The sequence below is a fragment of the Colletotrichum higginsianum genome, chromosome 5 (assembly GCF_001672515.1).
Source record: "Colletotrichum higginsianum IMI 349063 chromosome 5, whole genome shotgun sequence".
In the NCBI taxonomy this organism is placed as follows: Eukaryota; Fungi; Ascomycota; class Sordariomycetes; order Glomerellales; family Glomerellaceae; genus Colletotrichum; species Colletotrichum higginsianum.
Genome location: NC_030958.1, coordinates 1,713,373 through 1,739,524, shown reverse-complemented (window position 1 = coordinate 1,739,524; position 26,152 = coordinate 1,713,373). Strand labels below are relative to the sequence as shown.

Here is a 26,152-nt window from a genome sequence, read left to right as displayed (position 1 = left end):
TGCTCTGAAATCACACCGAACCCATGTCACATCAAGCCACCCACTCACCCAACGCTGCCCATCCCAAGCCACACACTTTCGCGGTTGAACAGGGGCAACACTTACGTATCTTAACAGGGGAACAAGACATCACGACGATCCTCAATGCCAGGTTTTGCATGTGTCTGACTGCCATTGCGTTCTACTTCAACCGAACGCCCTAAAGAGGCTGCCTACTTGCCTGCCCCCTCAAACTTCTACATCCCTGTCCCTCTCCTCACCCCTTGACCTGCCGCCCTTCGTGGTCCTTCGCTCGTCATCAGGATACTAAAATTATCGAAAGCCAAAATCTCCTGCGTGATAAAAGGCTTCGGCCTGAGCATAAGCCCATTATCGTCGTGCCACGATCATGCTATAAACTTGCCCATCTTTGTATTGCCGGATCAAAGTCTCCTCCGGCCCTTGTCTATGATCGTTACTTGTAGTCCCCTCAACATAGCCGTGCTGCTGCCTCGGCCTAAAAAAATTTGTCGTAAAGGACAGACACAAAAGAAAAGGAAAGAGGCATTCCTCAGCGAATCCATTTTGAACAAATCCAACTTCCCTGCGTCGCCCAAAACGGCCCAAGGCACGTCGGAAACCACACGCCCTGGAGCCCGACATGTAGTCCTGTGCCACTGACGAACCCGGGCCACCCACCTCATGGCGCGGTCGTCTAGTTTCCAACCCCAACAGTGGGTTCTCTTGCTGAGCGAGAAAATCGAGTTTGTCCACGCTGATGCTGCTATTACCAGAGGTCGACGAGAATCTGTTCCTCATCGCCACGATGCCGTATGTATGTACTGAACAGACGTCCACCCGAAAATAGGAAAAAGTCGTTTAATTAACTATGTGTTTTGTCGCAAAGGATAGACCAAACCTTGTGTAGTGTTTCGTGTCGTTATCGTATTGCCGCGGAACGAAGGGTGAGATCCATGAGGGTGTGTTATTATCGGGGAAGGGGGGCAGAATCCGCCACGATAACCCCCTGACCCGTTGGGGCGGGTAAAAACGGACGGCAATCGTTGTTTTTGTGTCTTCGTTTCGCTCTGCAACTGAGCCAGGGCGAGTCGATGCCGTTCCTTGTTACCGGCTACGCGGTCGTCGATGTAATATAGCAGTTGAAGCAGCCTCGCGGACAACGGTTCACCGCACTCCAATGGGCGGTCTCTGTCCAAGGCTGCTCTGGCTGCTGTGGGCTGAGGGCTCGGTGTCATTCTGTGATTCACCACTACCCGCGCTGGCGCTCGCACTACCAGTCAGACTTCTCATGTTTTTCTGCTTTGGTGGAGGAACAAGACCGCTCACCCCGATGTGTTGCTCAACCTGCTGCGGCGCGACTGCGTTACCATGACCGGGAGGGTATCGGGGTACGGGCTGACGCATGCCGTCAGGAGGCGATGGACGGCCGTTCATCGGAGGGCCATGATAGCCGTTGGGCGGCGAAGGTCGGCCGCTGCCACCTCGGATCGAAGGACTGTACGGGTTTCCGGGAGACTGGCTAGCTCGCCGCGGGTAGGCTCCGTTGGCGCCCGCGGCCATGGGGCCACCGCCCAACTGCATATCGTCCATCCGCGAAGCAGTTAGTGAGTTTGCCCTCGAGCCCGCCTGCATGGTGCTGCGGTCGACAGCACCATAGCGGTTCGATGAATATGAGAAGAGAGGATCGTCCAGAATGTTTTCGTTCGCCCCAGGGACACTAGAAATCTGGCTTGATCGGTTACGCCCAAAATTGGGCCGGAATCGAGAGGATCTGGCGGGGGGCGCTCCCCCAGCGTCGTATACTTCGTTCTTGTGGTACTGAGCACGCGTCGGCGGAGGTGCCGCTTTCCGGTTTTTTCTCGACGTGACACTCATCATGTCGAAGTTGTCGGGGTCGATCATCGGAGGCGGAGGGCCGGTTTGCGGGTCGAAGTAATCATCGTCGTCGTCCTCTTCGTCAAATACTTGGGCGCTGTTGCGCATCGGGTGCGGGCCTCTCCTGGGCCCCGGAGGCGGGCCTCTCGATCGCATCCGCATCTCTCGCTCTCTCATCGCTAGCTCCCGCTGACGCAGCTCCAACTCACGCTCGCGTACCGCCAGATCGGAACCGTCAGGGCCGTGGCCATAGCCAGGCTCCCCGCCCTCGGGGATGTCGTCGTAGTGCATGAGGTGGGAGAATTCCTCCAAGTCGTTTCCTTCCAAAGAGCCACGTCTCGAAGCTGCCCGAGATCCAGGAGGAGGCGGGCCACGAGGGAACCCGTTGGGAGGGCCTCCGTTCATTGGGGGTCTCCGCATGCCAGGCCCGGGTCCTGGGCCCAGGTTTGACGAGTTTCGCGGGCGCGGTCCGCGGTTGGGCGGCATACCGTTACCGTTCATGCCGGGTCGAATGCCGTTAGACGATGCTGTCCTCGGTAGAGGTGATTGTGATGTTGGTGAGCCGGGTGGTGCCATTGTCACGTCAACAGGTTTGGGCGGTCTCTGACGGTTGACGATATTGAGGTTGTGCAGAATGGCGTAGAGCGTTTCGATGCGAGGGACAGGAACGCCGGCCTCTTTAGCCAACTTTATCGGGGAGCCCAAATATGTCTCGACCTCCATCGGACGTTTTGCAATGTAGTCTTGCCACATGATGCTCTCGGGATTTGTAGGCTTCGTCATGTCGTCGATCGTCTTTTGCTTAAAGTCGGGAGGCAACTTGCATCCATGGGCCTCGGCCAGGGCGAGCAGCTCGTCAATCACACCAGTCACCAAGTCTCGTACGCCAACCTTTTCGAGCAATTGCGCGTGGATGGCAGTCTCGAATATGACACTAGCGGGGTGGAAGGCAATGGGCCTGGTGCAGGTTAGCAAGGCATCCAAGACGAAAAGAGCAAGTGTTTGACTTACCCAACAACCCGCTCGTACTGCTGTTGGCGGATGTTGTGGGATACTTTGCAATCAACCTGGGCTGTGTTGAGTGTCATGGCCAACGCCTCGGCCATGTCCCCTTGGATCGCGCCCGGAATGTTTTCATTCTTGCTTGAGGGACCAACCCAAATCTCGGTCGAGCCCTTGTGTTCGAATTCACTCTGACCAAGCTGAGAGAGTTCCGCGTTGGAGACAAGAGATAGGACAACGTTGGTAGGAAATCGCTCTTCGATGGCAGCTTCGACGCCAAGGGTGTGGGTTGTGTTCACGAGGATACATGTATGCTGAGGGGTGACGACGGCATCGATGACGGCGGCAAGGTCGTAGACGTCGGGAAGGGCCTTGATGCAGAGGATCACGTAGTCGAAGGGGCCGCCGCCGTGTGCGGCTTCTTCGGGAACGCGTACGACTAGAGACGTACAAGTCAGCATGGTGATTCCCACTTGTTCTCATAAGAGGGCCAAGAAACCTACCATGTCGCGGCTTGAACCGTTCGTTACCGAAGACGGGAGACCTGTGTTGGTTAGACGCGCGCAGACGAGTTGCTGGGGTAGGGAATGACAACGTACTTGAAAGAAATTCCGTATTGCGCGACGTGATCGAATCCAGACTTCCACACCAGTGTAACGTCGCAAGCATTCGTCGCTTGTAATCTCCACGACAGGAAGGCCGAAACTGGATTTCCTCCCACTACACACGTCTTCATTAGCTCGCTGTCGTCTGCCATGCCTGCCTGGTTGCACTCGACACGATGCTAGAGCACCGGTCCCTGTATGGAAAAAAAGAGACGATGGATATCAAGGAAAAATAAAAAGAGAGGGGGGGGAGGAAAACGAGTGTGGTCTGTGATGGGAAAGGTGTGATGGGGGGGGGGAGAAAAGCCGGGCTGACGGGTAGAGATAAAGGGACACAAAAATGCGATCCACACCGTCGCACTGATGCAAGAAGAAGCAATTATTGGAGCGGGCGGGAAGACTGGAAGCCAGGAAGAAAAAGAGACGCACCTGAGAGGATCTTGAGCCGGGGGGTCATGGGTGCCATGATGGGCCCAATTGTGGATTAGTGGTGGGCTGGCCGAGTGGTCGCTCGCTGTACCCTCTGTACGCCTCTCGCTCTCACGACAACACACACGGCTCTTGGCCTTGTCCAACGACGCGTTTGGAACAGCGGCCGTCTGGTGGCTTCGTTCAATCGTGTGGTCGTAGCGGCCGACGTATGTGTATCGCGCGGATGTTCTTTGCTGGCGTTGCTTCTTCTCTACCTTCTTTTTTCTTCTTCGTCCTTTCCGTCCCAGTCCCAATTCACCTACTGGGCAATAGCTGGTCTGCAGGTGATGGGCGCGTCTGTGGGTGCGTTCGGCGTCAGACCCATTCGACGCCGGCAAGAGTATTGGGGGCGGGTTTTGGGATGACGGGGGGGAGATGAGGCGATTCGGCGACGGGTGGGCTCTTTCTTTTCCTTCTCGTAGTCTGGTGGCGCGAGGTCGGAAACCAAGACTTCTCTCGCCGCGGCAGATTTAAAGAACGTAACGCCCGGAATGGCTAGTCGGGTCGCAGCGGGCGGTCGAGCTGAAGTAGGCTAACCGGAAGGCTTTGGAGAAACGGCAAGACGATGCGATGCAGTGGCAGCAGTGCAGTGATACCAATTCCATGCAAAAGGGGTGGCGATGGGAGGCCGTTGTATCTGTCCAATGCTTGTCGAAAGGGAATCTGCAAGCAAGTTCTGTCTATGTAACGAATGGATTGGTTTGGTTGGCTGAGGTGGTGTTCGTGTTTCGTAAGCTGGTCGGCCTCAAGAGGGCAGCGAACGCGGGACGTGATCGTCCAAGGCGATGACGAGGTTTAGGATTACAGGGGGAATAGGAGACGGGGTTGGGATGTGTTGTCTGGCGTTCCGTAGGACAAACACAGTCTCGCTCGTGCAAAAAACAACAACGAGGAATTTGGAGGGAAGAGGTTAGAGGGGGAAAGGGACGTGGATGACAGAAGGAGGGTGAGCCAAAAGTGGTGGAGAGCGGCAATGGCTGGAGGAGGCGTCTAAAGTAAGGCAAGGTCAAGGTAGGTAGGTAGGTACCAATTAACAGGTCAAGTACCTGAGGCAGAGCAGTAAGTAGTGAGTGAATGGGAGAGGTAAGGTGAGATGAGGAGACGTGTGTGGTGTGTTTCGGGAAAAGACACCTCTATGGTTGGCAGCTGGTACAACGCCTAGCAAAGCAAGGCAAGGCAAGGCAAGGCAAGTAAAGGAAAGGTAGGGGAAGGTACGAGATGATACGGATAGTTGGGATGGGATGGGACGGACGGGGTGGGGAGGCGAGAGAGCGTGTGTTTGAGTGTGAGAGAGAGAGAGAGAGAGAGGGAGGGGGAGAGGGATGAGAGGTGCGCGGTGTCAGCAGGAGCATGTACCGTATCCAAAGCCCGTACTGTGATGAGTCCGGAGAATGAGGGTGGGCGGCGTATGCGGAAGGCAGGGGACCTTGGGAAGGAAGGGGACCGGGGGGGATGGAAGTTAGGCGTGGAGAGTTTGAATGTATTTCATGAGTACGATACTTAGGCGCGGGCAACGAGTGGGGGACAATACATTGTACAATATTCACAGAGACATTCGACAGACAGGTAGATAACGCGCAGAAGGTAACTAAGAGGGGACGGCAAGCGGGGTGCCTGAGTGTCCCGGGAGAGGAGAGTTGGGATACGATCATTTGGATGGGACGGGCAGTTGGGTAGGCCTGCTATGGGTGGCATGGCAGAGTTGGGAGATGGGAGGGATGGGATGGCATGGCATGGCAATCAGATTCAAGATGGGTGGGTTTGTACGGTATTGGCTCAGGCATCAGACCGTGTTGAATTGGATTGGATTGGACTACGTCGCATTGGTAGGGATGGATCGAGTTGAGCTGTGTACATGAGAGAAAGGCACACTGCGGCGGATACTTTCAGTTTCTTCCTAATGCACTGTTTATCCGTCTGTCCGTCGTTCGGGATGGGCGGTGCAGGCTGCGTCTCGTCTGTAGACTGTGCCTCTTTTTTAGGCTGCCCTGCCGGTTGTGTTGCTCGACTGACAAGGGATAGAGGGAGGATGGATGGGGAGGGAGGGAGGAAGAATGAGAGAAAGAAAGAACTTGCTTTGGGTCCGTCCTGTCTGTCCCCATTTTCCCTTAGGAGAAAGGGCTCAGGGGGGACCCAGCATCTTCTGTAGCACTAAAATAAAATAAAAACCGCCAGGTACTTTTTCGCATGCCCGGCCTTCCGCAGGAGGCCGAAGTACAGTTAAGAGCAGTACGTACCTCGGCAGGTTTTCGTGAGCTTCGTGTTGTTCTCCCCGATTCGGGAGGCCTTCTGTGTATCCATAACTCGGGCAAACATGCGGGGCTCATATGTATCTCTCCCAAAGTCCCTATTCTTTCATAGGTATATAATTCTCTACTGAAAATTGCACGGCGAGCAAGCACCTGGGATATCATGGCCCTAGTACTTGCACATGTTGCACGAGGCAGTACGACTAATCGTACGTCGATGATTCCTGCACCGCAACAACCTCCTATGTGGGGCATCATAGTGCGCCCTGTCCGTCCTCTCTAGCGGTTCGCTGGTTCCTTGGACAAGCGTTGCAAGCCATAACGATATCGGCGTAGCACTGTACGCGCGGGATCTTCCTCCACTTAGCCCGGAGGTTGAGATGGCGACTGGATCGGCCATGTCCTTGTCTAGCTACCACCACCCGGGCGGGCTAGAGCCTACCTAGCCTAGGCTGCGTTGAATCAGAAAAGGAAAGAAAAGGCCGATGAGAGGCACAAATTTTTTTCTTCCATCGAGCGATAAGGAATGTCATAAACCCCAGATTTGACGGACCGAATGTTGGGCATGCTGATTGAGCAGGGCGAGAAGGAAGGAAGATTGAGGATGAGAGAACAGATGTCAAGACTTAAAACATGGACACCGACGGGGCACAACCAGTTGATCGAAACAAGTGAAACTGCGGCATCCTGTTGGTTACCGGCAGCAAAGACATGGAATGATTGCAATTGTAGGTTCGGGCTGGTTGTGAGGGATCAGCCTGGCAAGCCAAGGAAAACGACAGTGCAGGTCCAGGTGCAGGGCCTGTGTGTTTGTTGTTGCGATGATCCATTCGATGTCATGCAATGCAGCAGCAGCGCCGTGCAGCGCAAGAGCCGGGCAAACACAGGACAGACGGCTGGGTATGAACACGGTAATGATTGTACCTCTATTCCTTGGAGATAGTATGAGAAGAAGCAAGGTCGAGGCTCGATCGCCGTGTGCTCTTTGCCTCAAGCCAGTTTGAAAGGTTACAGTTGGCAAAAGAGGCATGCAATGGCAACCCTCAGGACATTGCTTCAACCAACAAGTCAAATCATGGTTGGCGTAGGGAGGCATCCCACGCCATGCCATCCCGCCACCAGGAAAAGCGGGAACGGACACAAAGATTTGCCAGCGAACACGGCAGGATGGGTTTGCAGCGAGCGTCTGTCTACGCTATCGTCTCTGCATCGCATATTGTTAGCTCAGTTTCCGAGCGTACGTAGGGCCTGCCTGGCAGATCACTATGCCGATGTTGTCGTGCACGTCGGCGGGTGGCGTCGACAACTCCCATTTCTGACTTGCTATGATTGGCTTCTGTTAACCTGCCACGGAGGTCCGAGCGAGCCAGCATGCAAAGGTAACGGCATTGGCCGAGTGTCTGTTCTCATGACCTTGTGTCTTGGTGAACCGTAGAATGGCTGGATGTAGAAAAGCATGTAGGGGCCTCCGATTCTTCCCATACGTATGAAACCTGCTGATTTATCATATCCCGCCGGCCGGACAAGAATTGCCCGCAGGACACCACCACCTTCGGCCCTTAGTGTTCGTGTCGCAGGCCGCTGGACTGCTCAGGGGTTGGACAGACACGTCAACGTCGCTCATTTACTGTGGCTGAGTCTTGTCTAGCGTGGAGCCATGAACCTGTAAAGCTCTGCCGGCTTCCTCACAGTGGGGTAGAGAGATCGAGACAGAAAGAGCGGTACGGACATGTCAGACAGAACGAAAAAAGATAGGCGGTACCTTCTGTAGGCGGACGAGATCGTGGAGAGGACTACCGGACCAGCCGGGCTCCGACTCACCGTGGACAACCCAACCAGTCGGAAACGAAGGACCAGGGGTGGGTAGTTGGGGATTGAGGCAGTAATCGACGGTCGACAGCAAAGTCTGTAACTTTGTCAATTTGCAAGGCCTGCACGATTGTAATAAGGTGTCCTTTCCCTTGGAATTGAGTTTGCTTGGCGACAGAAAAATTTGTCCAGCACAGGCTGAACGGTCAACAGGGCGACGGCAGCGTGTTGTTAACAGACTTGTTCTTCAGATCAGAAGTCGGGATGAGAACACGGAGTCGAACAGGGAGGGGTGGGTGATGTCCTCGTCACGTACTTGAAGCACCCTAGGGAAGGTACACCGGAGACATACGCAGCTACCCAGGACCTGGATGGATTTTGGGTTCATGAATCTGAAGTGCCTCGAAACCGATGACACGGGAAGACATGCTCTTGGCTGTTTTGGAGGGGCAAGAGAAGCTCAACGAACGCTGAGGAGGGTTCTTTCCGTCCGAACCTCGTGTCTCCTCCCCTCCGACGAAACCATCACAGGTGTTGCAGCTTGCCTCAGCATTGATTGGTCAGGCAGGCGGGCAACAGGTACCTTACTCGAGGACATTTTTAATGGATCGGGGAACGCCCGTGGGTCATAACGACTGTTAACGACGTGCTCCATCTCATCATCTCCCTGCGACCAAACGGTGCCAACCAACGTCCGTTCCAAGAACTTGTCATTCCGTTCGGGACCATCCCCTAAATGCCCTTGTCCCAAAGACGACCGACCTTCAACTGTCAACAAATCAGCGGGCCACAGTACAGGAGAGAATATCCCGGCCTCGTTCAATTACATTCATCCCATGTTACTCTGTCCATCCGGGCCGAACGCCATGGAAACAACCCGCTCGCTCATCCTCTCTGTATCCTTTGCTCCTTCACTGCATCGGCCGAACGCTCTACTCTCGGTATTCTTTCCTACAAAGGTGTGTGCTTCGTTCCACTCCCATCAGTTCTCCATGGTCTTTTCCCTCAAACTGATGCGAGGGCCGGCGCCAGCCAAGAGAACTGCAAACGCCCGCCTTGTTTGTGTCCCCATGAATATAGACACTGGCAGGGCAGACTGGTGGGGTAGAGGCCCCCATCTTCAGACTCCAATTCCCCATCATGCCTGTCCCAGGCTGTGCCTGGTGCTGGTGTCCCGGTCCTTGCAGAAATCCAATAAACAACCAAGCCCACCAGCGGGATGCACAACAAAATGCGGATGCTCCGAGATTTCGACGGCTTCTACCCTCATCTGGCTGGACACAAGACTATGGACGCCGATAAGACGTCAACATGCTCCGACATTGACTCTAAACCAAGCGCTATTGCAAACACATCACGGCGCATTGTCAACTATGGTTACCATCTGGTATCAGCTGCCGAACGTTGACATTCCAGTTGCTTTCTTGTCCGAGCTGTCTTTTGTTGGCGTTTCCGAAGAATATTTCGTTGCTCGGATACCAGGCGACATCATGGCCATGAAGAATCGCGTCCTCGAACGCCACGCGACACCATCGCCGGGAAGTCCTATCGTCTTAACTATATCTTTGAACTGTCAGCGGTTACGGCTTGATCACTTTTCAAGGCCAAGCATCGGATTTGCATTCTACTCAAGCCCAAAGCCAGAATGCGGCTGCATCTGTAGCGTATGGTTGGATCTAGGATTGTTCATCCCCAAACCAATACACACGAACTAGGCCCCACCCTCGCCAGTCAAAAGTGGCGCACTCATCGACAGCCAGGCGAAAACCCCATCCGCCATTTACCTCTTCCATATCCCATGGCAGCTTTTTATGCCTAACATGGCATGTACTACTTACTACACACCAGGAAGCACCACCAGCCTCAGCCTCCAAGCAAAGTCGCCATGGCGTGGGATCCCACTGTGACTACCTACCCACAAGGTTGCACAGGCCTGCTGCAGTGATCGCTCGCTGCCTTGATACAGACCCTGTTGTTGTTCTTATTGTCGGAGTCGAAGGACGCACCAACTGCTATCCTTTTCCGAGGCGTCAATCACACAAATGACAGGACAATCAATGTACCAGGCTCACAGCATAGAGGCACAGCGGAAGTCAGGCGCACTTAGACACAAAGGTCTGTTCGCAGAATTACGATACGCGTGTCTAGTGGCGGCTTGTCGGACATGCGCCCAAGTCGTTGGCGAGATCAAAAAAAGGCCCAAGAAATCACCATCCGGGGCCGAAGCAGAAGGCGAATGGGAGTGTTCCATCTGTCAATCCGGCCCCTGATCATCGAATGCCTGGCGTGCCCAGCTGCAGGATTGCAAATCGAAAGACTTACCGAGTTCCCAACTTCCTAGGCAACTAAACCCGCCTCCCTGCCATGCGTGGGTTGTCGCCGGACCCTCGCCTCGGATGGGAGAGGAAGCTGACATGCAGACATCGAGTCCATGAACGGCCCAAAGCAGGAACAGCAGGATTCGAATGTTATGTCGCCATGTGCTGCTGCTGCATCTCGACCTTGGAAGGGAAATTAACAAAAGGCCATCCAAGATGCCAAGTTGTGGTGCGGTGCTTGAAAAGGTGTGCCGCGCACCCCTGCAGCCGAGAGCTGCCTTGGCACCAAACTTAGACACAACTCGACATGCCCCTGGATGCGTCTTCACCTGTCTCCTTGGGGGCCCGCTGCTGCGTTCCACTGGCATCTGGCCGGCCCAAGCAAGCGGTCTCCGGTTACAGGAGTTGTCGTTCAGCTATTTGTCCGGACAAGGTGGACTGGCCTCATCATCAGAGAATCGTCATACCGCCATTGACCAAATCATTGTCTGTGCCGCCTCCCTCCTTCTTGACTCGGGCGGCTCGACTTTTTCGAGACAGACAAGACGCTAGCGATGGATAAGTACCGCAAAGGGAAGATTCAGGGGCTAAAACCCTCCAACTGCGCTCTCTCTCTCTCTCTCTTTCGCTGTTGGCTGAACAAGGCGACCTTTCAGCTGCTTTGATTTCTCACTTCTGGAATTCGAAATCCTTCCAAGCCCGATACCCGTTTTCTCAGGCTCCAGGTTTACTAATAGCCTGACAGGCAGGTTGACTGATGCGCATGCGCGAGTTCGAGAAGCCCAGCACAACGTCCCCCCACCCCTCCCGGAGGGGAAAAAACAAACCCGCTTCCAACGGCACGCCAGCTTGCTCGTTTTCGTGAGAGCCGGCCCCCTGGTTCATCTCTATTAAAAAGCTGGTCAGGGTTCTGCTGATGGATGACGCAGAGGATGTTACTCACGGGTGTTGAGCGTATCCTCTTCGGGCGGCATGCCGCGCCACAATCATGAACCCTGGTCTATATTAGCTACCCTCCTAAAGCTTTTCCCAGGGGTTAAACACAGGCGGCTTCTTCGGGGACAACGCCACGAGCTGCCTAGCCAAGACAAATCCTTTCGCGCCTCGAATGCAACCGAAAAGCCGTTATCAAAAACCCAGATGTTAGATTGCCTTTGTCCAAGGGGGCGACTAATCCTCAGTTTGCAGGAACGGCAATCGCGAGAAACCGCGAGGGGGGGGTTGGTTCTGGGGATCAGCGTCGCCGCAGCACCTAGCCGTCAATATGTATCCCGTATGCGCGATTGAGGGAATACGAGTACAGTTATGTGCGCGTATCACTCGGCGGCTACGTCGCGGTCGCTCACACAATCAAATACCCCAACCCGGTACGTAACAGGTCAGTCGCCTGCACGCCAACTTGATGACCGTTGTACTATCGGAGGGGTGAGTGTCGACCCAATGTTGGCTCCGGTATCACTTCTATCGTCAACCCATGCAACCGACTGTTGATACCTAGCCACCTCCTGAATCCTGCGTCGCGGCTCGGCGATGTCACTCAGTTCGACATACTGCCCGTCAACCAGAAAGAGAATAGCCGATGTCTCGGTTGGTATTGTTCTGCGGCTGGCCTCGCAAAGCATTCGCCGTGGCCCATGGTCCAGGGCACTCCCATCCTTCTATCGAGACCCAATATATCCCATCCCATCTGCTAGTTGTTGGCGAATCGACCAACTGCGGGAAGCCTACTCAAAACGAAACAGAAAGGAATGCAGTAAGTACGCTTATCGAATTCAGGTGTCACGCAAGTCTCCAATTCGGTTGGATGCAACGAAGGAGATCCCCATTGAGGATCGGCAAATTGCACGAAAGCCTCGCCTGTCCGTCCTGCACTGAACCGCCCAGTAGGCCACCCCCATCATCCCTACTCTGGTGCGGATGGAGTGTTTGTCTGTATGTTGTAAAGTCTGGCTTACAGCCCATCACAGCTACCAAATGTCGGACACTCGACGTTGTATGTTGTGTGGCTGTGCTCTGTTTGTATTTAGGGCCCGTCGAATTCCACAGTATCGGCTCATACATGTATCAACTCTGATCCGATTTCTTGTCCGGAAAGCTAATGGGCAGACGGGCTCGTCTCAACCTGTGCGGTTCTCGAGGTAGGTTCGAATGCGTTCCAAGAGGCCATCGAGCTCGGAATGAAGAAGTGACATGGTCAATCTGCAGTTCCAACGAGGTGGTCTGGGTTAAGACCCCCAAGAGCAGCCCAGATTCCCCGGACCGGCGGGTACCTTACCTCCTTTCCTCCAAACGGGCGTTGGTTCTTGACGTCTTGGGACCGGCGGGAGCAATGATAGGCCGCTAACGCGACAGACCAACTCTGGAACCAGGCTCGAACAACAAGAGTCATCGACCCTGTTCTATCCTATTGAATCCACACTCCTTAAACTCTTGAGATGGATCAAATGAGAGCATGGGCCCCAGATGCGGTCCCGGTGATGTAGCGTCTCTTCACACTCCCGGATCGTCGGGGTCTCGACCATTGTGATCCTTACTGGGTGCTGCAGCGGTTGCTTATGGATTTCTGAAAATGAAGACCGTCCCCTAAAAGGCCAATGGCAAGTGGCCAGGGACCTTCGATGCCCTGGAGGTGCCACCTCGACTGAGATCAGCCAGCTTGGATTTCAATGGACACATCCAGAATATGCTGACATTGCCTGGAACTCGTCGTCCACGTACCACGGAACGCTAGACGATGCCCGGGGGACAGCAGCCCTTTGCTACCCGCATTTCTGCCACGTCACTTGGCTCGTCAACTCTACCGCTCGTCCAATGGCCCTAGGCAGCTCATCACGATCGGACTATTTCAGAGAGCTTGGTTTACCCGGACCCTTCACACAAGGGTCTCTTTTCACTGTGCTGTTGTGGATTCCGTGAGGGCTTCCGGTCTCCGACTCAGCCGCCTGTTGGATATTCTCCTTGGCTGGATGCGAGTAGCCGGCGGCAAATGGTTCCACATCTGTGCGTATTGCTTCTGAATCACCGCTGCGGAGGAAAGAGACGGACTCTGCCAGGCACGTGGCCAACATTCACAAAGGCTGTAGAGTTGGAGGCCTGGGCCCCGACTGGTCCCAGATGTGTTCTGGCTTTCATTGAGCCTGGGTTACGGGTGCCTGCCTCTGGGCTGGAACTGAGGTCTTGCAATATCACCGCTGAGGAGAACTCCGCCTAGGCTCACTGCTGCGTGGGGAGGGGGGTAAACGTTTCCTTGTCCTTCTTCAACGATATGTAGATGTGGTTGTGCAACCAAGAGGGAGAGTTGAGACCCTACCAGGGCTCTCTTGTCTTCCATACTGAATCAACACGGTTTCTGTTTTTTTTCCAGTTGAGGGTTCCAAGGAATCCCCTGAGTCAAAGTTGTGATGCCATTGTGCAGGACATGGATACGAGCACTCCTCTTTGAGTTTGCTCCTTCGCGAGAATGTACTGCATTTCCCAGGTCGTGTCCCTGAGGTCTTGCTGTTTTCGCAATTGCCTGCTCAAATGTTACAGCGACGGTCTCTCCTGGGCTGTTCCTACTAGAGTCTTCCTGGAATTACAAAGCCTCCAGTCTGCCTTGGAGACAGCTGCCCGCGCGTCTCGGGCGAGGATAGGCCTCGTGGGCATGTTTCTGTCGCTGGCGTTGAAAGAAAGACTGGATGACACACCGGCTCTCTTCACACATTTTCGGACGTTAAGGTCCTTCGAACATACGTGTAGCTGTCTCATGTCAAATTTTTGGGAACGTTGATGTAGAAAGGACAGGCTGCGTCCGTCGCAGGTCGAGGTTCTAGCACCACGCTTCGGAAGCCTGCTAGGACGGGGAAGATGGTCCTTGCAGATTTCATTGTGTCTTCCGAGACCGAGTTGATGAAACAAATGGGAGACGGATATTGAAGCTACCTTGGGAGCTGAAATCGCCCGATCCCATACGTTTCCCTTCCTTCCGACGTGAGTCTTCGGCACTGTAATCGACGGAATCCGACGGACGGATCGGGTGGGATGCTGGGGCGGAAGGAGCCTGGAAGTTTGCACCGGAAACCCAGCGTTTAATCTACCGAGACCCCGAGGCGTTGGGGACATACGACAGACGTATATATGGCCATCGAAAATGGCTTGGCTGGAGGTTGAAACACTGCGATGGCGAGCCAACGTCAACGTCACGTGAATCCCAGGCTCCAGAGGATTCGGAGGATCGTGTATGACAGCGCTGACGAGACCTTGAACCACGGGAATTGCATGATATTGGAAGTCGGGTCTTCTTCGGCCACAACTCATTACATGTCAGATCTAACGGTACGTGGGAGAAGCGAGCTGGAAAAGACTTGTGTTTACGGTGATTATCAGTCCATGTACTAAAAAAACCATGTTTGAATCAAACTGCGAATGGAAGCGAACTAGTTCAGAAGACTTTGCGACCACCCTTTTCACTTCGGGGGACCAAACGATTATTGACAATGAACCAGAAGTCTGTGGTGTCAAGCACTGGAATAAGAGGCGTAGTGGTGGGTTGCTCAGGACGCCATCATCGCGACAGGGGGCTGTCATGATGTCTCGATATACCAATTTTTGTTCACAAACCACTACATACGACCATACCCACTGGAAAACTCGGGATCCCGTCCGCTCTCCCATAGATAAGCCAGTGAGGGCCGGATTAGTAGTTGGGTCGGTGACGACCAGCGAATACCTGGTGTTGTATGTTTTTCCTATTTTTGGTTTGGTTGTGTGAATGTAGTAGAAGTTTCGCGGTTTTGTTATTTTGCCTGCTTTGGCTGGCGACGACGGCACGGCCTCGAGCCCCTGCCCTTTCAAGCCAGACATGTGGGCACACCTCCTGTAGTCCGTTGAGGGTGCTGCTCCCGTCTAGAAGGAATATCGCCTGTCCTCTTCAGGATACTGAATGTGGGCCTCTGCTTCATCCTAGCTCCGAGAAGACTTTATCCAGCCCGAGGAAGGCGATATTAAGTCACCAGAAGCTTGTCGGGTCGGCGATCGCCAGCTTTTGCGCCAAAATCAGGCTATACTTGGTTGCTACTGTGTTGGTGTGTTGTTGAAATGACAAGAACTTGACAACAACATCATCGGCCAAGGAGAATGTAAGCCCCCCACCAAACGGTATCGGCTTAGGGTCATTATGCGGTGCAGTGCGGTGCGGTGCAGTGCTAGATCGATGAACCTTCTAATCCCTCAAGGCGCCGCTCATAAACTCCGTAAAACCTTCCGACGGAAGAGCGTTATTGCCACCGCCAACCGACGTTGGCTCACCCGGCCGTCCGGATTCCCTGAACGGCAGTTCTCTAGTAGATCGAGAGTAGATCTGCCACCGCCGGAGAGGATCGAAATCCGGATGAGAGTAGTAACGAGTCGTCACCCTGGGCTCACGCCGACCCCTCGGACGGGAGGCAGAAAAGCCACGGTGATAATCCTCAGGCGCTGAGTCTTCATTGGGAGTTTGTGGCCTGGACCGGGGGGGACCTTGCGGGTCGGTCTTTGGGCCCATGGAAGGACGAGGTCTCGCTGGTCTGCTCGACCACTCCGTAGGAAATAGATTTTGAGAGACAAGCCGGAGATGGCCCTGAGCAAGTGGCTTCGAATAACTTGGTTCGCCGGATTCCACCACGAGAGATTGCCGGTCCAAGTTATCCGGCATCCGGACGCAATAGGCCCGGTGTTGCCTCAGGAAAGCCTGCAGTCTTCTCATAAATGCTTGTGTCAAATTCAGTAAACCGTCCTCCCCGAAAAGAAGGCGGGGAATCGCTTGACAAGTTTCCTCCGTAAGAGACCAGAATACTTTTTTACCTGCTGTTTCAGGAAGCCGTTCTTCGCACATTTCGAAAATTGTGCAGAACTCTCTGCGCAACGTATCAGCACTATCGAACTCGCTATATATGCCGTAAATCTCCAATCTTGACGCGTAGTGTGTTCTACCGTCGAGAACTGCGAAGTGAAGACCGTCCAAAAGCTCTGCAAGTAGATTCGTGGATTCGAGTATGGGCAGGTTTTCTTTCCTGAAGGGCTCGGCCCAATGCATAAGCGAAGCACTCATGAGCGAGGGATCCAAGATCATCCCCAGAAATTTAGGCACCCGCTCATGCTTTGCCCTGATAATGGGATCCCCTGTAGGATATAGATCCTTTTCGCGCCCTTGGGTGCGAAGGAAGCGCCAAATCTCACCGCCCCGTAACGTATGGTGATAACAGTCATCTTCAGAATGGCAGTGCCACACTGATGAGGGGTCTTCCTCTGGTTCAATTTGTGCCGACGAGTATACAGCGAGCTCTTCTTCGGGCTCTTCTTCGAGCTCTTCTTCAGAAGACTCTGCCTTACTTGTGGCGTTTGCCCAAGTAGAGCTGTTCTGACGTATTCGAACACCGCTGCTACGGCGATGAGGTCTGGGATGGAATGGTGCTTCGCCTCGAGGCTGGTCCTCAGAAGAAGGGCTTGGCTCACTTGCTTCCCGCCGCAAAACGCGTCGAGTTCTTTTTGTTTTTCGGGGGCCATTTGAATTTGGAGGCGAGGCTTGTCGTGTTATCTTCAAAGACTTGATCATGTCAGCTGGCAAAGTAGCGGACTCTCTGTCTCTAGCCTTTGATGGACTGCAGCGAGACATCAGTGTCATTCTTGAAACGAAAAGGAAGCCCCGCAGGGAAAGATGGATGGGAGTCTGTAACTGACGGCAGGTTGGCGAAATGAGCAGTTCCTCGTGCATCGATGAGGAAGCGAGCCGTGATGGGAGGAGATTCAGGTTGGTCGCTAACTTTTGCTCCTTTTTCTTCATCGGTCGTGTCCCGAGAGTTCTCCTCTTTTGCCTCGCTTGAGGGTTTGGCAGCACAAGTCAAACCTTTCGAAATTTCTTCCGGGCTTCCTTCCAACGGGCCTTTGAGGGTGGTGAGTTGTGCTGTCTGGTCAACTTTTTGGGGTTGCATGCCTGCCCGTGCCGGTTCGACGCCGGTACTCCAGGCCGCGGAAGGAATGTCGCCGTCAGAAGTACAGCATTCAGAGTCCGCCGCGCCAGAACTTGTGTCGTCCTCGTGCTGACTATCTTCGTCATGATCCCGAAGACTCACGGAGATGTCTTTCAGCCAAGCGTCTTCCAAGATTTCGGACGCCGACGGTCGGTCCTTTGGCGACGGTGCCAACAACCGTCGAAGAAGCTCTCGAAGGGACATAGTCACCTTCAAGGCCTCCAACCTATGGTCTGGGAAAGGATGTTCTTTGGCAGCATATTTCTGTAGCTGTGTCAAGTCTGGAAGAAAAACCTCTTTTGTCAACATTCGAAAAACGACGGCTCCGAGAGACCAAATGTCGACGGCGTGGGGATAGTCCCTCTCGAGAACGAATCCCAGCATTTCGGGGGCGATGAACCCCATTGTCCCTCTCCGCATCGTTCCAAGGGTCTGTTGAGCCATGTCAGGTCGCAATCGCTTGCTGATGCCGAAGTCGGATATCTGAACTAGCCATTGCGGGCCTTCCAATACGACAAGTATGTTCTACTCTCCGGATTAGAATAGACCCCAAATAGGAGCCGGGTGAGAGCATACCCCTGGCTTGAGATCTCTGTGCGTGAAGCCGTTGTGGTGCATGTGACGAAGTCCTTCCGCAAGTTGACAGGCAATGACCTTCGCCTCGTCCTCGGGTATAGGGTTTGCCAGGTACTTCTGCAGGTCTCCGTTGGGGACGTATTCCATGGTGATGAATATTGCTTCCGGAGTATCAAACCAGCCAAAGGACTGGACGAAGGACGGGAGGTACTGCCACCCAAAGTCAGTATAAATTTGTCTCGATTTGTCTCCTGCGGGAAGAGAGGTAAGATGGGTAGCCATTACGCGTTGCTGAGAGAACTTCATGACGGCCTCTAGCTCCAGGTGGTAGTCGATATCGTCAGCCGTCGTGGAATCGAACGGGATCTCCTTGACCGCCCTGACCGTCGGACCGTTCGGCCGCGCAGGTCGGTCGCATTTTTCCAGCCAAACTGTCCCGTAAGCGCCTTGTCCCAGTCTCTTCTGCCGCTTCCATCGTTCTTTCAACCGTACCCTCCTGTCGCGGCCCGAAGTGCCTCGTTCGTAGAATATGTGTCGTGTGGAGTTTAGAGAGAATGAAGTCTCAAGCCTAGACTCCTGTACCAGATCGGAATGGGGAGGCATATTGGATCGTGTGTGGTAGTTCAGGTGTCATCCCGGTCTGTCGCCAACCTCTGCTAGCAAGATTACTAAACGTGGTGATGGCTAACAGAACACATAGTAGAAGGTATCCAAGCTCATCCCATATCTTCCAAGGCCCCAAGGCGAATGGCAAAGTCGGTTTCCTCAATGAGATTAACTGATGTACTTGGGAGGAAGTTGTTCCGAGAGAGCGCGCGCGCTACTACTGATGATCCCCCTCTTTCAGCTCAGCCTGATCACGGGACATATGCATGCATGTCAGGGCCAAGGCCCATACACGCCGATGATGATGGATTAGGAAGGCGCAGTCCCGCGTCGGCTTTCGTTTGCATCATTCCGGTTTGTCCCCGCCTATTGCATCTGCAATTCCTTCAATCCTCGGAGTACATCTTTGGAACCTCGATTTCGAAGTACTGAAAATGCAACGGGACTTGTGACCTTAAAAAAACCCGAAGAAAAAAACCAAGCAGATACGATTGGAGCTACTAGGAAACTCGACCGAGCCTCGTGGATTAGCGTAGCAACAGCCTCAACATCTATCTCATCAGTTCGAACGGGCGAGACGGAAATCCATGCGCCTAGTCTTGTTCGTGTAGTTAAGGCAGATTCGGAAATGTTACAATATCTCTACACACCTTTTCCTTCACGTTTACCTTGACTCCCGCCTCCTCACAACTTAGACTTGGGTTCCTTCTCGTCGTCCTCCTCCTGCTTTAACCGGATGAGGCCCTGTATCACGCAAGTCAGCAAAACGAAACACACCCCCGCCTCTCAAAACAAAACACCGCTCGGGAAACAGCGCGGAACTCACCTCCTGGACGCAGGTCGCCAACAGCGTCCCGTCGCTCGCGAAAATCTTCTGCAGCACGACACCCCTGCCGTCGCCGCTCCAGGGGCTCTCCATCTCGGTGAACATCCACTCGTCGGCCCTCACGCGCCTCGGCTCGTGGAAGTAGATGGAGTGGTCGAGGCTGACCATCATGCCCAGGTGCGGGCGCGTCTTCCAGTACTCCATGCCGCCGGGCTCGTTGTTGCCCTCAAACTCGTTCAGCCTCTCGACCTGCTCCTTCATCTCGGGCGGCAGGTCGTCGAACTCCTCGGGCTTGAAGGGGAACCTCCACAGTTTGTGGATGCGGCCGACGGTGCCAATGAAGTAGCTGTCCGACATATAGGCCAGGGCGTTGAGGTGGGCCTGGTGGCCGCCGCTGACCGAGATGCGGCCGCGCGCGCGCACCCAGTTGTGGCTCTTGATCTCGTCGAGCCTTTTGCCCTCGTCGGCGCCGACCATAGAGATGCGGTGCGTCTGGAAGGGCGAGTGCGTGTTCCACTCGGGCTCGCCGTTCCACTCGGCGGGAGGCGGCCTCACGCCCTCGGGCAGCGGCGCGGCGTGGCGGACCTGCTTCTCGCCGCCGCTGCCCTCCTTGACAAACGAGACGGTCGTCGTGAAGATGCACCGCCCGCGCTGGCGGGCCTGCACGGTGCGCGTCGCGAAGGAGCGGCCGTCGCGCACACGTTCCACGTGGAACAGGATGGGGATCTCGGAGGAGCCCGCGAGGAGGAAGTAGCAGTGGCACGAATGGATGAAGAAGTCGTTGGGGACCGTCTTCTGCGCGGATGCGAGGCACTGGGCGATAACGGCGCCGCCGAAGATGCCCCGGGCGCCGGGCGGGTGCCACGGTTGGCGCGTGTTGGTGAAGATGTCCTTGCGGCATACGTCAGTTTGGGTGTCCCGACGATGAGTGTCCGGTTCTCGGCCATGACGAGGGAGACAGATGCCGAATGTCACTCACCGGACCAAGCACACCGAGCTCCGTCACCTCCAAGACGTTCTCGATCGGTGCCTTGTTGGGGTCATCGGGCGGCGGCCTGATGATCGTGGATCTTCCGCTGGCCATCTTGCCTGTTGCAACTCCTTTCCAATAACAATGTCTAAAGTCGTCGTGGATTGATTGATTGGAGCCGGTCCTCAGGCTCGATGTATATGCTCTTCACAAATTCGCGCCCTTGGGATTTTTGACAGGCTCGGCAAGTCTACTAAACGCTACATGCGCTAGACAATGAATGGGGTAGAATGCAAGGGTCAACGATAAGATTGAGATGGACGAAGACGTTGTAACGATGTTTGGATGTATTGATGAATGGCTGTATACGCATGTTCGCTTGTGAACCCGAAAATCCGGTCGAGCGCGACCAGGCCCCCTAAATGTATTACCTATATGGGCCATTGGTCAATGTGTTCAGGCGGGAAAAGTGCCGAGGTCCAGAAGTGGGGACCCCCCAATTGTCATCTTCAACCTAGGTAGGTACCTAGGTAGTGCTGAACATCCTTCCCCTGATGCCCCCACTGCCTTCACCGAGGTGCGTAATCCGGGAACGGGAATGGGTGCGTACATACATACCTAATCCCGGACGTTGCAAAATCCCAACGGCATCACAAGCTTCTTGGCGGGGTGGTCCCGATCCCTAAGCCCGCCCGCCACTATGCTTCTTCTTCTCGATGATGATGAAGACAGACCACGGTTCTTGAAGTGTTGGGACTTACGTTCGTCCGCCGCGGACTTTTGGGATGACAAGACTCACCCCACCGCCCGAACTGCAAAGGGGAAGGAGGGAAAGGCAGACGGAACACGGAACACTGTTTTCGTCGACGGTCTCTGCTTCGGCTTGCTTCATTGGCATCAACGGCCTGGTTGTAGGGCAATGACCTCCCCGACGCAAGCGCCTCGTGGCTGGCTCCAGACATCCCGCCCCACGAACACCACACGAAGCAGAGCGTCTATCATTCTGGCGGAAGGATGGGCAAACCGCCATATGTATGTGCACTTGCGATGATGGCTCGGCTTCTCCTTCGAACCCGCGCACGATTACCAGCATTGCCTATGCCTATAACCCAGAACCCTTGGTTCTCCCGGATCAGTAATCTGGATCATCCACGATACTCTCCATACCTAAGCACAGCACAGAAGAACACCCAAAGGGCAGTTATGGAAAGCGGACATCGAACTCACAACGAGCTCATACGACGGGGCCAGAATCTACCAAGAGCGAGCGATTGTTTATTTCACTACCGTCATCCGTGCTACTCTGTCGATCCAGGCTTTCGGGGTCCCCGGAGGAACTACCTTTTCCCAGCAACAGCCCACCGAATACCCTTTGGTCCCTCCATCAGCCGCATCTGCATCCCCTCGGGCACTGACGTCTTCTTCTTCGAAACACTCTCGGGAGTTTTCTCCCGAATCCACTCCTGCACCGCCCCCGCAAAATCCACATCAACAACGCGAGCCTCCTATTTCGCGTCCTCGTAGATGGGCTCCAGACCGTTCCAGGCCTGCTGCGGATCTCCCTCGGGACCGGCCTTCTCTCTCTGCTGCCAGTACTTGCCGTTGAACTTCCAGTACGACTCGCCAGTGACCTCGCACTTCGCCTTTTCGAACCACGCCGGGCGGAACTCGAGGCCATTCTCCTCGCGCTGCCGTCTCCGCGTGCGCTGCGCCTCCTCCAGTCGGTTCTTTTCCTCGGCCGCGAAGTCGTACTCACCGTCCTCCATGGCGCGCTGGTCCGGGCGGAGACGCGAGTCCGTCGGCGGCAGCCAAGGCCTGAGCTTGTCGTCGATGTGGTTGAAGGTGAGGACGAAGGGCGTGAGGTTGAAGGGAATATTGGGCGGGCGGGGGTTCGCCTGCCAGATGAGGAACGCCCTGTTGGGGTCCGTAATGCTACCGCCCTTCTCGACTGACGCTGAGTCGCCGGGGTCGTCGACTGTGGCCTCGTATCCGGGCGTCAGGCGAACGTACAGCTTCGAGTTCCAGCGGCCTCCCATGCTGTAGCGCACCCTGCCGTCGGCATCGAGCACCTTGCCCGAAATCTTGTATGCGCTGGACGCCTTCCAACCACGCGGCTGAAACTCGACGTGGCACACCTCCCCTGTCGTCCAGTTCTTGACCTCCATGGGGCCGTAGTTGTCCACGGTGGGGTTGCCGGTGATGATGCCAATGACGGAGGACGTGACCTTCTTCCACGTGTATAGATCCTCCTTGCCTCCAGCTGTAGGGCGAAGTTTCAAGAACCAGGTGCCAAGAGGGTTGATGTCGAAGGATTTGCCATAGAATTTGGATTTAACGGCTGACTCGCCCCAGTAGGTCCACTTGGGAGACTCGGCCCAGGCAGCACCGACGGGCGGGTGATGGCTGACCTGCTCAATGAAGAAGCGGTAGTTCTTGTCAGGCCGGACATATTCAAAGGTCTCTCCAAGCAGAGGGTTGAAAGGTTTTGCAACACGGCCAATGGTAGACGCGTACTCACTGGCAGCAAAGGCGGCCACATAGATGAGACGTTCAATCGAGTCGGATCGTTCAGCAGCTTGGTCCAGAAGGTCAACATATTCCATGTCTTCGCCAGCACGGTAAAGAAGTGAAGTCGGTTCGTTAAAAGAAACCGGCAACGTCATCTTTGTCATGTCTTTGCCGATCATGGACTTGAGAATACTCTGTGCGTGCACAGGTTAGTGAGTTGAAGATGACAATGATCATGTGTTGCAGAGACTTACCCAGAGCGAGATCTTGGGCCGATCATCCGCATCCATCTTGAGGCGTGTTCTGATACCATTCTCATAACCCTTGAATGAGCTGCTGAGATCTATACCACCAGAGACAACCAGTTGCTGCTCTTTCTTCTCTTCATGGGGCGTGGCCGCAGCATCGGATGGCGGCAACTGGCTGACCTCGACCTCTCCGGCATCCACGGCGTCGAAGAACTCGTCCTCATCCTCTGACTCGGAATCCGACAGCTCAAGGTGGTCCAGAACTGTCTGCTTTCTCGACAGAGGTCTGCTGGGCGACTTGGACTGGGTCGCGAGGTCGTCCGTTCCTACGGAAGCCTCCACGGTCTCGGTGCCATCGACCTTGTTGTCGCCGGCTTCGGGCTTCTGGCTGGCAGCCGCCGGCGATTCGTTCATAACTTCGCGGAGTGCACGCTTGGCAGCCTTACGCTTGGCCTCGGCCTGGTCAACACGCTCCTCCAGAATCTCCTGCTCCTTGGCAACCTTGGCCATGCTCTCCTCCCACATGCGGCGCATGTCAATCTCACGATCCAGGCGGTACTGCCAGTAGGCATCGCGATCCTTGGAAATCCGCATGAGGTCTCCGACAAGCCCCGTCAAGCTTCGAACGGCCGCGTCATATGTCGTGAGAGCCTGGGTGACCTTGGCGTCGGAAACGATGGTGTTGGGATTCTTGGAGGCCTCGGCCAGCATCGCAGCGTTGACGGCGGAAATGGTGTCGAGCTGCAGCTTGGCCGACTGGGCGGTGATGTTGAATGCGTCCTTGGAGACAGAAGGTTCTTCACGGCTGCTGACATCCTCGAAGTCGTCGTCGTCATCGTCGTCGTCGGGCGCCAGGTGGCCGTTTCTCGTAGCTCTGGATTGACCAGCGTCCGTCGCAGCGTCGGCAAAGTCATCGTCGTTGCTGGCGACGGTACTCGCGCCGGCGAAGTCGCTTCTGGGAACAGACATCTTGCTGTGCGACATGGTTCTGGGGATCTGCACACTGCTCCTCCTCGTGTCAGCCACGCTGGCACTCTCGCTGTGGGCGTCGTTAATAGAAAGCTCGGGCGACTTTCCGGCCTGCTCAGCCTTGGCCTGTCTGAGAAGCTCGGCGCCACGAGCCTTTTGGCGCTCTTCCTCCTTGGCCTGGTCCTTCGTCCATTGGATCGAGTTGTTCAAGGCCCAGAACCAGCGCTTCGCTTCGACTTCGTGGTTGGCCTTGAGGGTGTACTTGACAGAAGACTTTCCAATGATTTCGAACTTTGTCTTCTCGTCGGCGCTCATGTGCAGCTTGGCAATGCGGGTGTTGATGGCGCCGCGGCAGGCGGAGCCGGCGTCGTCTTGGTGCTTGTAGTAGCTCAGGACGCCGTCCTCGAGGACGAACCATCGGAGCTGGTATCCCTTGCGGTAGTTCGTCCACTTCTTCAGGTAGCCCTTCATCTCCCGCGCCTCTCGCCCAGCAACGGGGTCTCCCGAGGCGGAGGCCCCAGCGCCCTGTGAAGCCGCCTGGCCGAGAACGGCTTTCTCCTGGATGCCTCTCTGAGCCGCGACGGCAGCGGGGGATCGCTTCAGCATGGCGCGTGTAACATCGTCCTTGGTGACGTCCTGGGGGAGCTTGCCCTTACGATCTCGGCGGAATGGATCGGCTCCGTGGAGAAGAAGGACCTGGATCAGCTGGGTGTTCTTCTTGCGGGCAGCCTCGTGGAGGAGAGTCCCCCCGGCTTGGACAGTGGTCGGCTCAGTCGCGAACTCGGTGCTGTTGATGTCGAGGATTTGCTTGAGGCGAGGTTCCTCCAGCACAGTCTCAAGAGTCTTGTAGTCATTCTGCGCAATCAAGCCCTGGATCTGCCTGACCTTGTTTTCGGCGAAGAGCGACCGCGAGAGCTGCAGCAGCTGGAAAATATCGGGGTTTCGAGCGACGTCGATGGGCAGGCGGCCTTGGTGGTTGGCGACGGCGTCGTTGATCTCCTTCTGATCGAGCAAGAGCTTGACGACCTGGGTCCGACCCTGGATCGCGGCCACGTGCAGCGGGGTATTGCCGTCCTTGTCCCTCGCGTTGATGTCAATTGTGCCGGCGCCGTCGGACAGGACGTACTCGACGACCTGATACTCGGCGCATTGTATGGCGAGGTGCAGGACGGTGGTGTCGTCAAGACCGCTACCGCTCAGGGTGTTGATGGACGAGATGCTCGTGCGCGGGCCGCCCTCGGCGGTGTCGCGTATCGCTTTGGAAATGGAGGCAGTGTCGCCGCTTCGCAGGGCCTCGACTATGCGGAACTTACGAACAGACTGCTCGAGGGAGACGCCCTTCTCGCTCGGTGAGGCAGCAGCAGCGGCGGCGGCGGCAGCGGTAGTGCTCATCTTGGAGATAGTCGCAGACGGCGGGCTATTGTGGGAGGGGGTTCGGCCCATGGAAGGAGAGATGGAGAGCCTGTTGGCCCCGTTGCTGCGGGGGGCGTTTTGGGCCATGGGTATGTTTATGTTTGTATGGGATGTCGCTGCAGATGGTGGCGACGTCAGCGGCGCTCCGTCATCCGAGTTGGAAGGATCTTCGTCGCCGCGGGAGTGATTTCGTCGCAGGAGGGAGAGGGCGGCAGCCGACTTTGACCGCTTGTGGGTGCTGGAATCAGGAGAGGGTTAGCCTGTATGTCGCCAAGGTCGGGCTGCAGTCGCAGTTGCTGTCGCAGTCGCTGCAGGACGCGTGTAGTGTGTGTGCAGCAGTATCTCTCGGCAAGGGAAACGGTGCCGTACCGTGGAAGGCAATGGTGTTTGGGAGCGAAGGGGACTTGTGAGGTGGTGATGGAAGCCGAGGGCAGGTGGAATGCATAAAGACGGAGAAATCGTCCACGTACCTATCGCCAGCGTCCGACATATTGCAGAGCAGCAAAGAAGCCAAGCTTCTGACGGAGCAACAACCTTACGACGCGGGCCAGCGAAGTGGGATCTCCACTTTCTCGTAAGGATAGTGTGAGTTTATGTGAGTTGTCTGGGTCCGCACTTAGTGGGTAGGTAATGTAGACTGGATGGAGCAGCTGGTGAATAAGGGACAGGCGAGTCGAAGGGAGGGATGGATATGGATGGGGACTGACGGGTAAAGGTAGGT

At 55.3% G+C, this 26,152-nt stretch overlaps 5 protein-coding genes across 5 annotated transcripts; 1 reads left to right on the top strand and 4 right to left on the bottom strand.

The window, feature by feature from the left end:
* Positions 1-1,164: 1,164 nt before the first annotated feature.
* CH63R_07459 (2-dehydropantoate 2-reductase) lies at positions 1,165-3,948 on the bottom strand (the record flags this gene model as incomplete). Its single annotated transcript, XM_018302434.1, has 5 exons — positions 1,165-2,833; positions 2,887-3,316; positions 3,381-3,421; positions 3,477-3,636; positions 3,912-3,948. 5 exons carry the CDS (start codon positions 3,946-3,948, stop codon positions 1,165-1,167), a joined length of 2,337 nt encoding a protein of 778 aa, XP_018157212.1.
* Positions 3,949-17,852: 13,904 nt separating this feature from the next.
* Positions 17,853-18,494, bottom strand: CH63R_07458 (Calcium/calmodulin-dependent protein kinase type 1B; the record flags this gene model as incomplete). Its single annotated transcript, XM_018302433.1, has 1 exon — positions 17,853-18,494. The coding sequence occupies one exon, from the start codon at positions 18,492-18,494 to the stop codon at positions 17,853-17,855; it is 642 nt and encodes a 213-aa protein (XP_018157211.1).
* Positions 18,495-19,181: 687 nt separating this feature from the next.
* CH63R_07457 (Acyl-CoA thioesterase II) lies at positions 19,182-20,407 on the bottom strand (the record flags this gene model as incomplete). The annotated part of the gene is made up of 3 exons (XM_018302432.1): positions 19,182-19,241; positions 19,324-20,214; positions 20,303-20,407. The coding sequence occupies 3 exons, from the start codon at positions 20,405-20,407 to the stop codon at positions 19,182-19,184; spliced, it is 1,056 nt and encodes a 351-aa protein (XP_018157210.1).
* A 586-nt stretch (positions 20,408-20,993) lies between these two features.
* Positions 20,994-21,432, top strand: CH63R_07456 (uncharacterized protein; the record flags this gene model as incomplete). The annotated part of the gene is made up of 2 exons (XM_018302431.1): positions 20,994-21,325; positions 21,384-21,432. The coding sequence occupies 2 exons, from the start codon at positions 20,994-20,996 to the stop codon at positions 21,430-21,432; spliced, it is 381 nt and encodes a 126-aa protein (XP_018157209.1).
* Positions 21,433-21,798: 366 nt separating this feature from the next.
* Positions 21,799-25,921, bottom strand: CH63R_07455 (Oxysterol-binding protein; the record flags this gene model as incomplete). The annotated part of the gene is made up of 3 exons (XM_018302430.1): positions 21,799-22,995; positions 23,056-25,669; positions 25,902-25,921. The coding sequence occupies 3 exons, from the start codon at positions 25,919-25,921 to the stop codon at positions 21,799-21,801; spliced, it is 3,831 nt and encodes a 1,276-aa protein (XP_018157208.1).
* Positions 25,922-26,152: the final 231 nt, after the last annotated feature.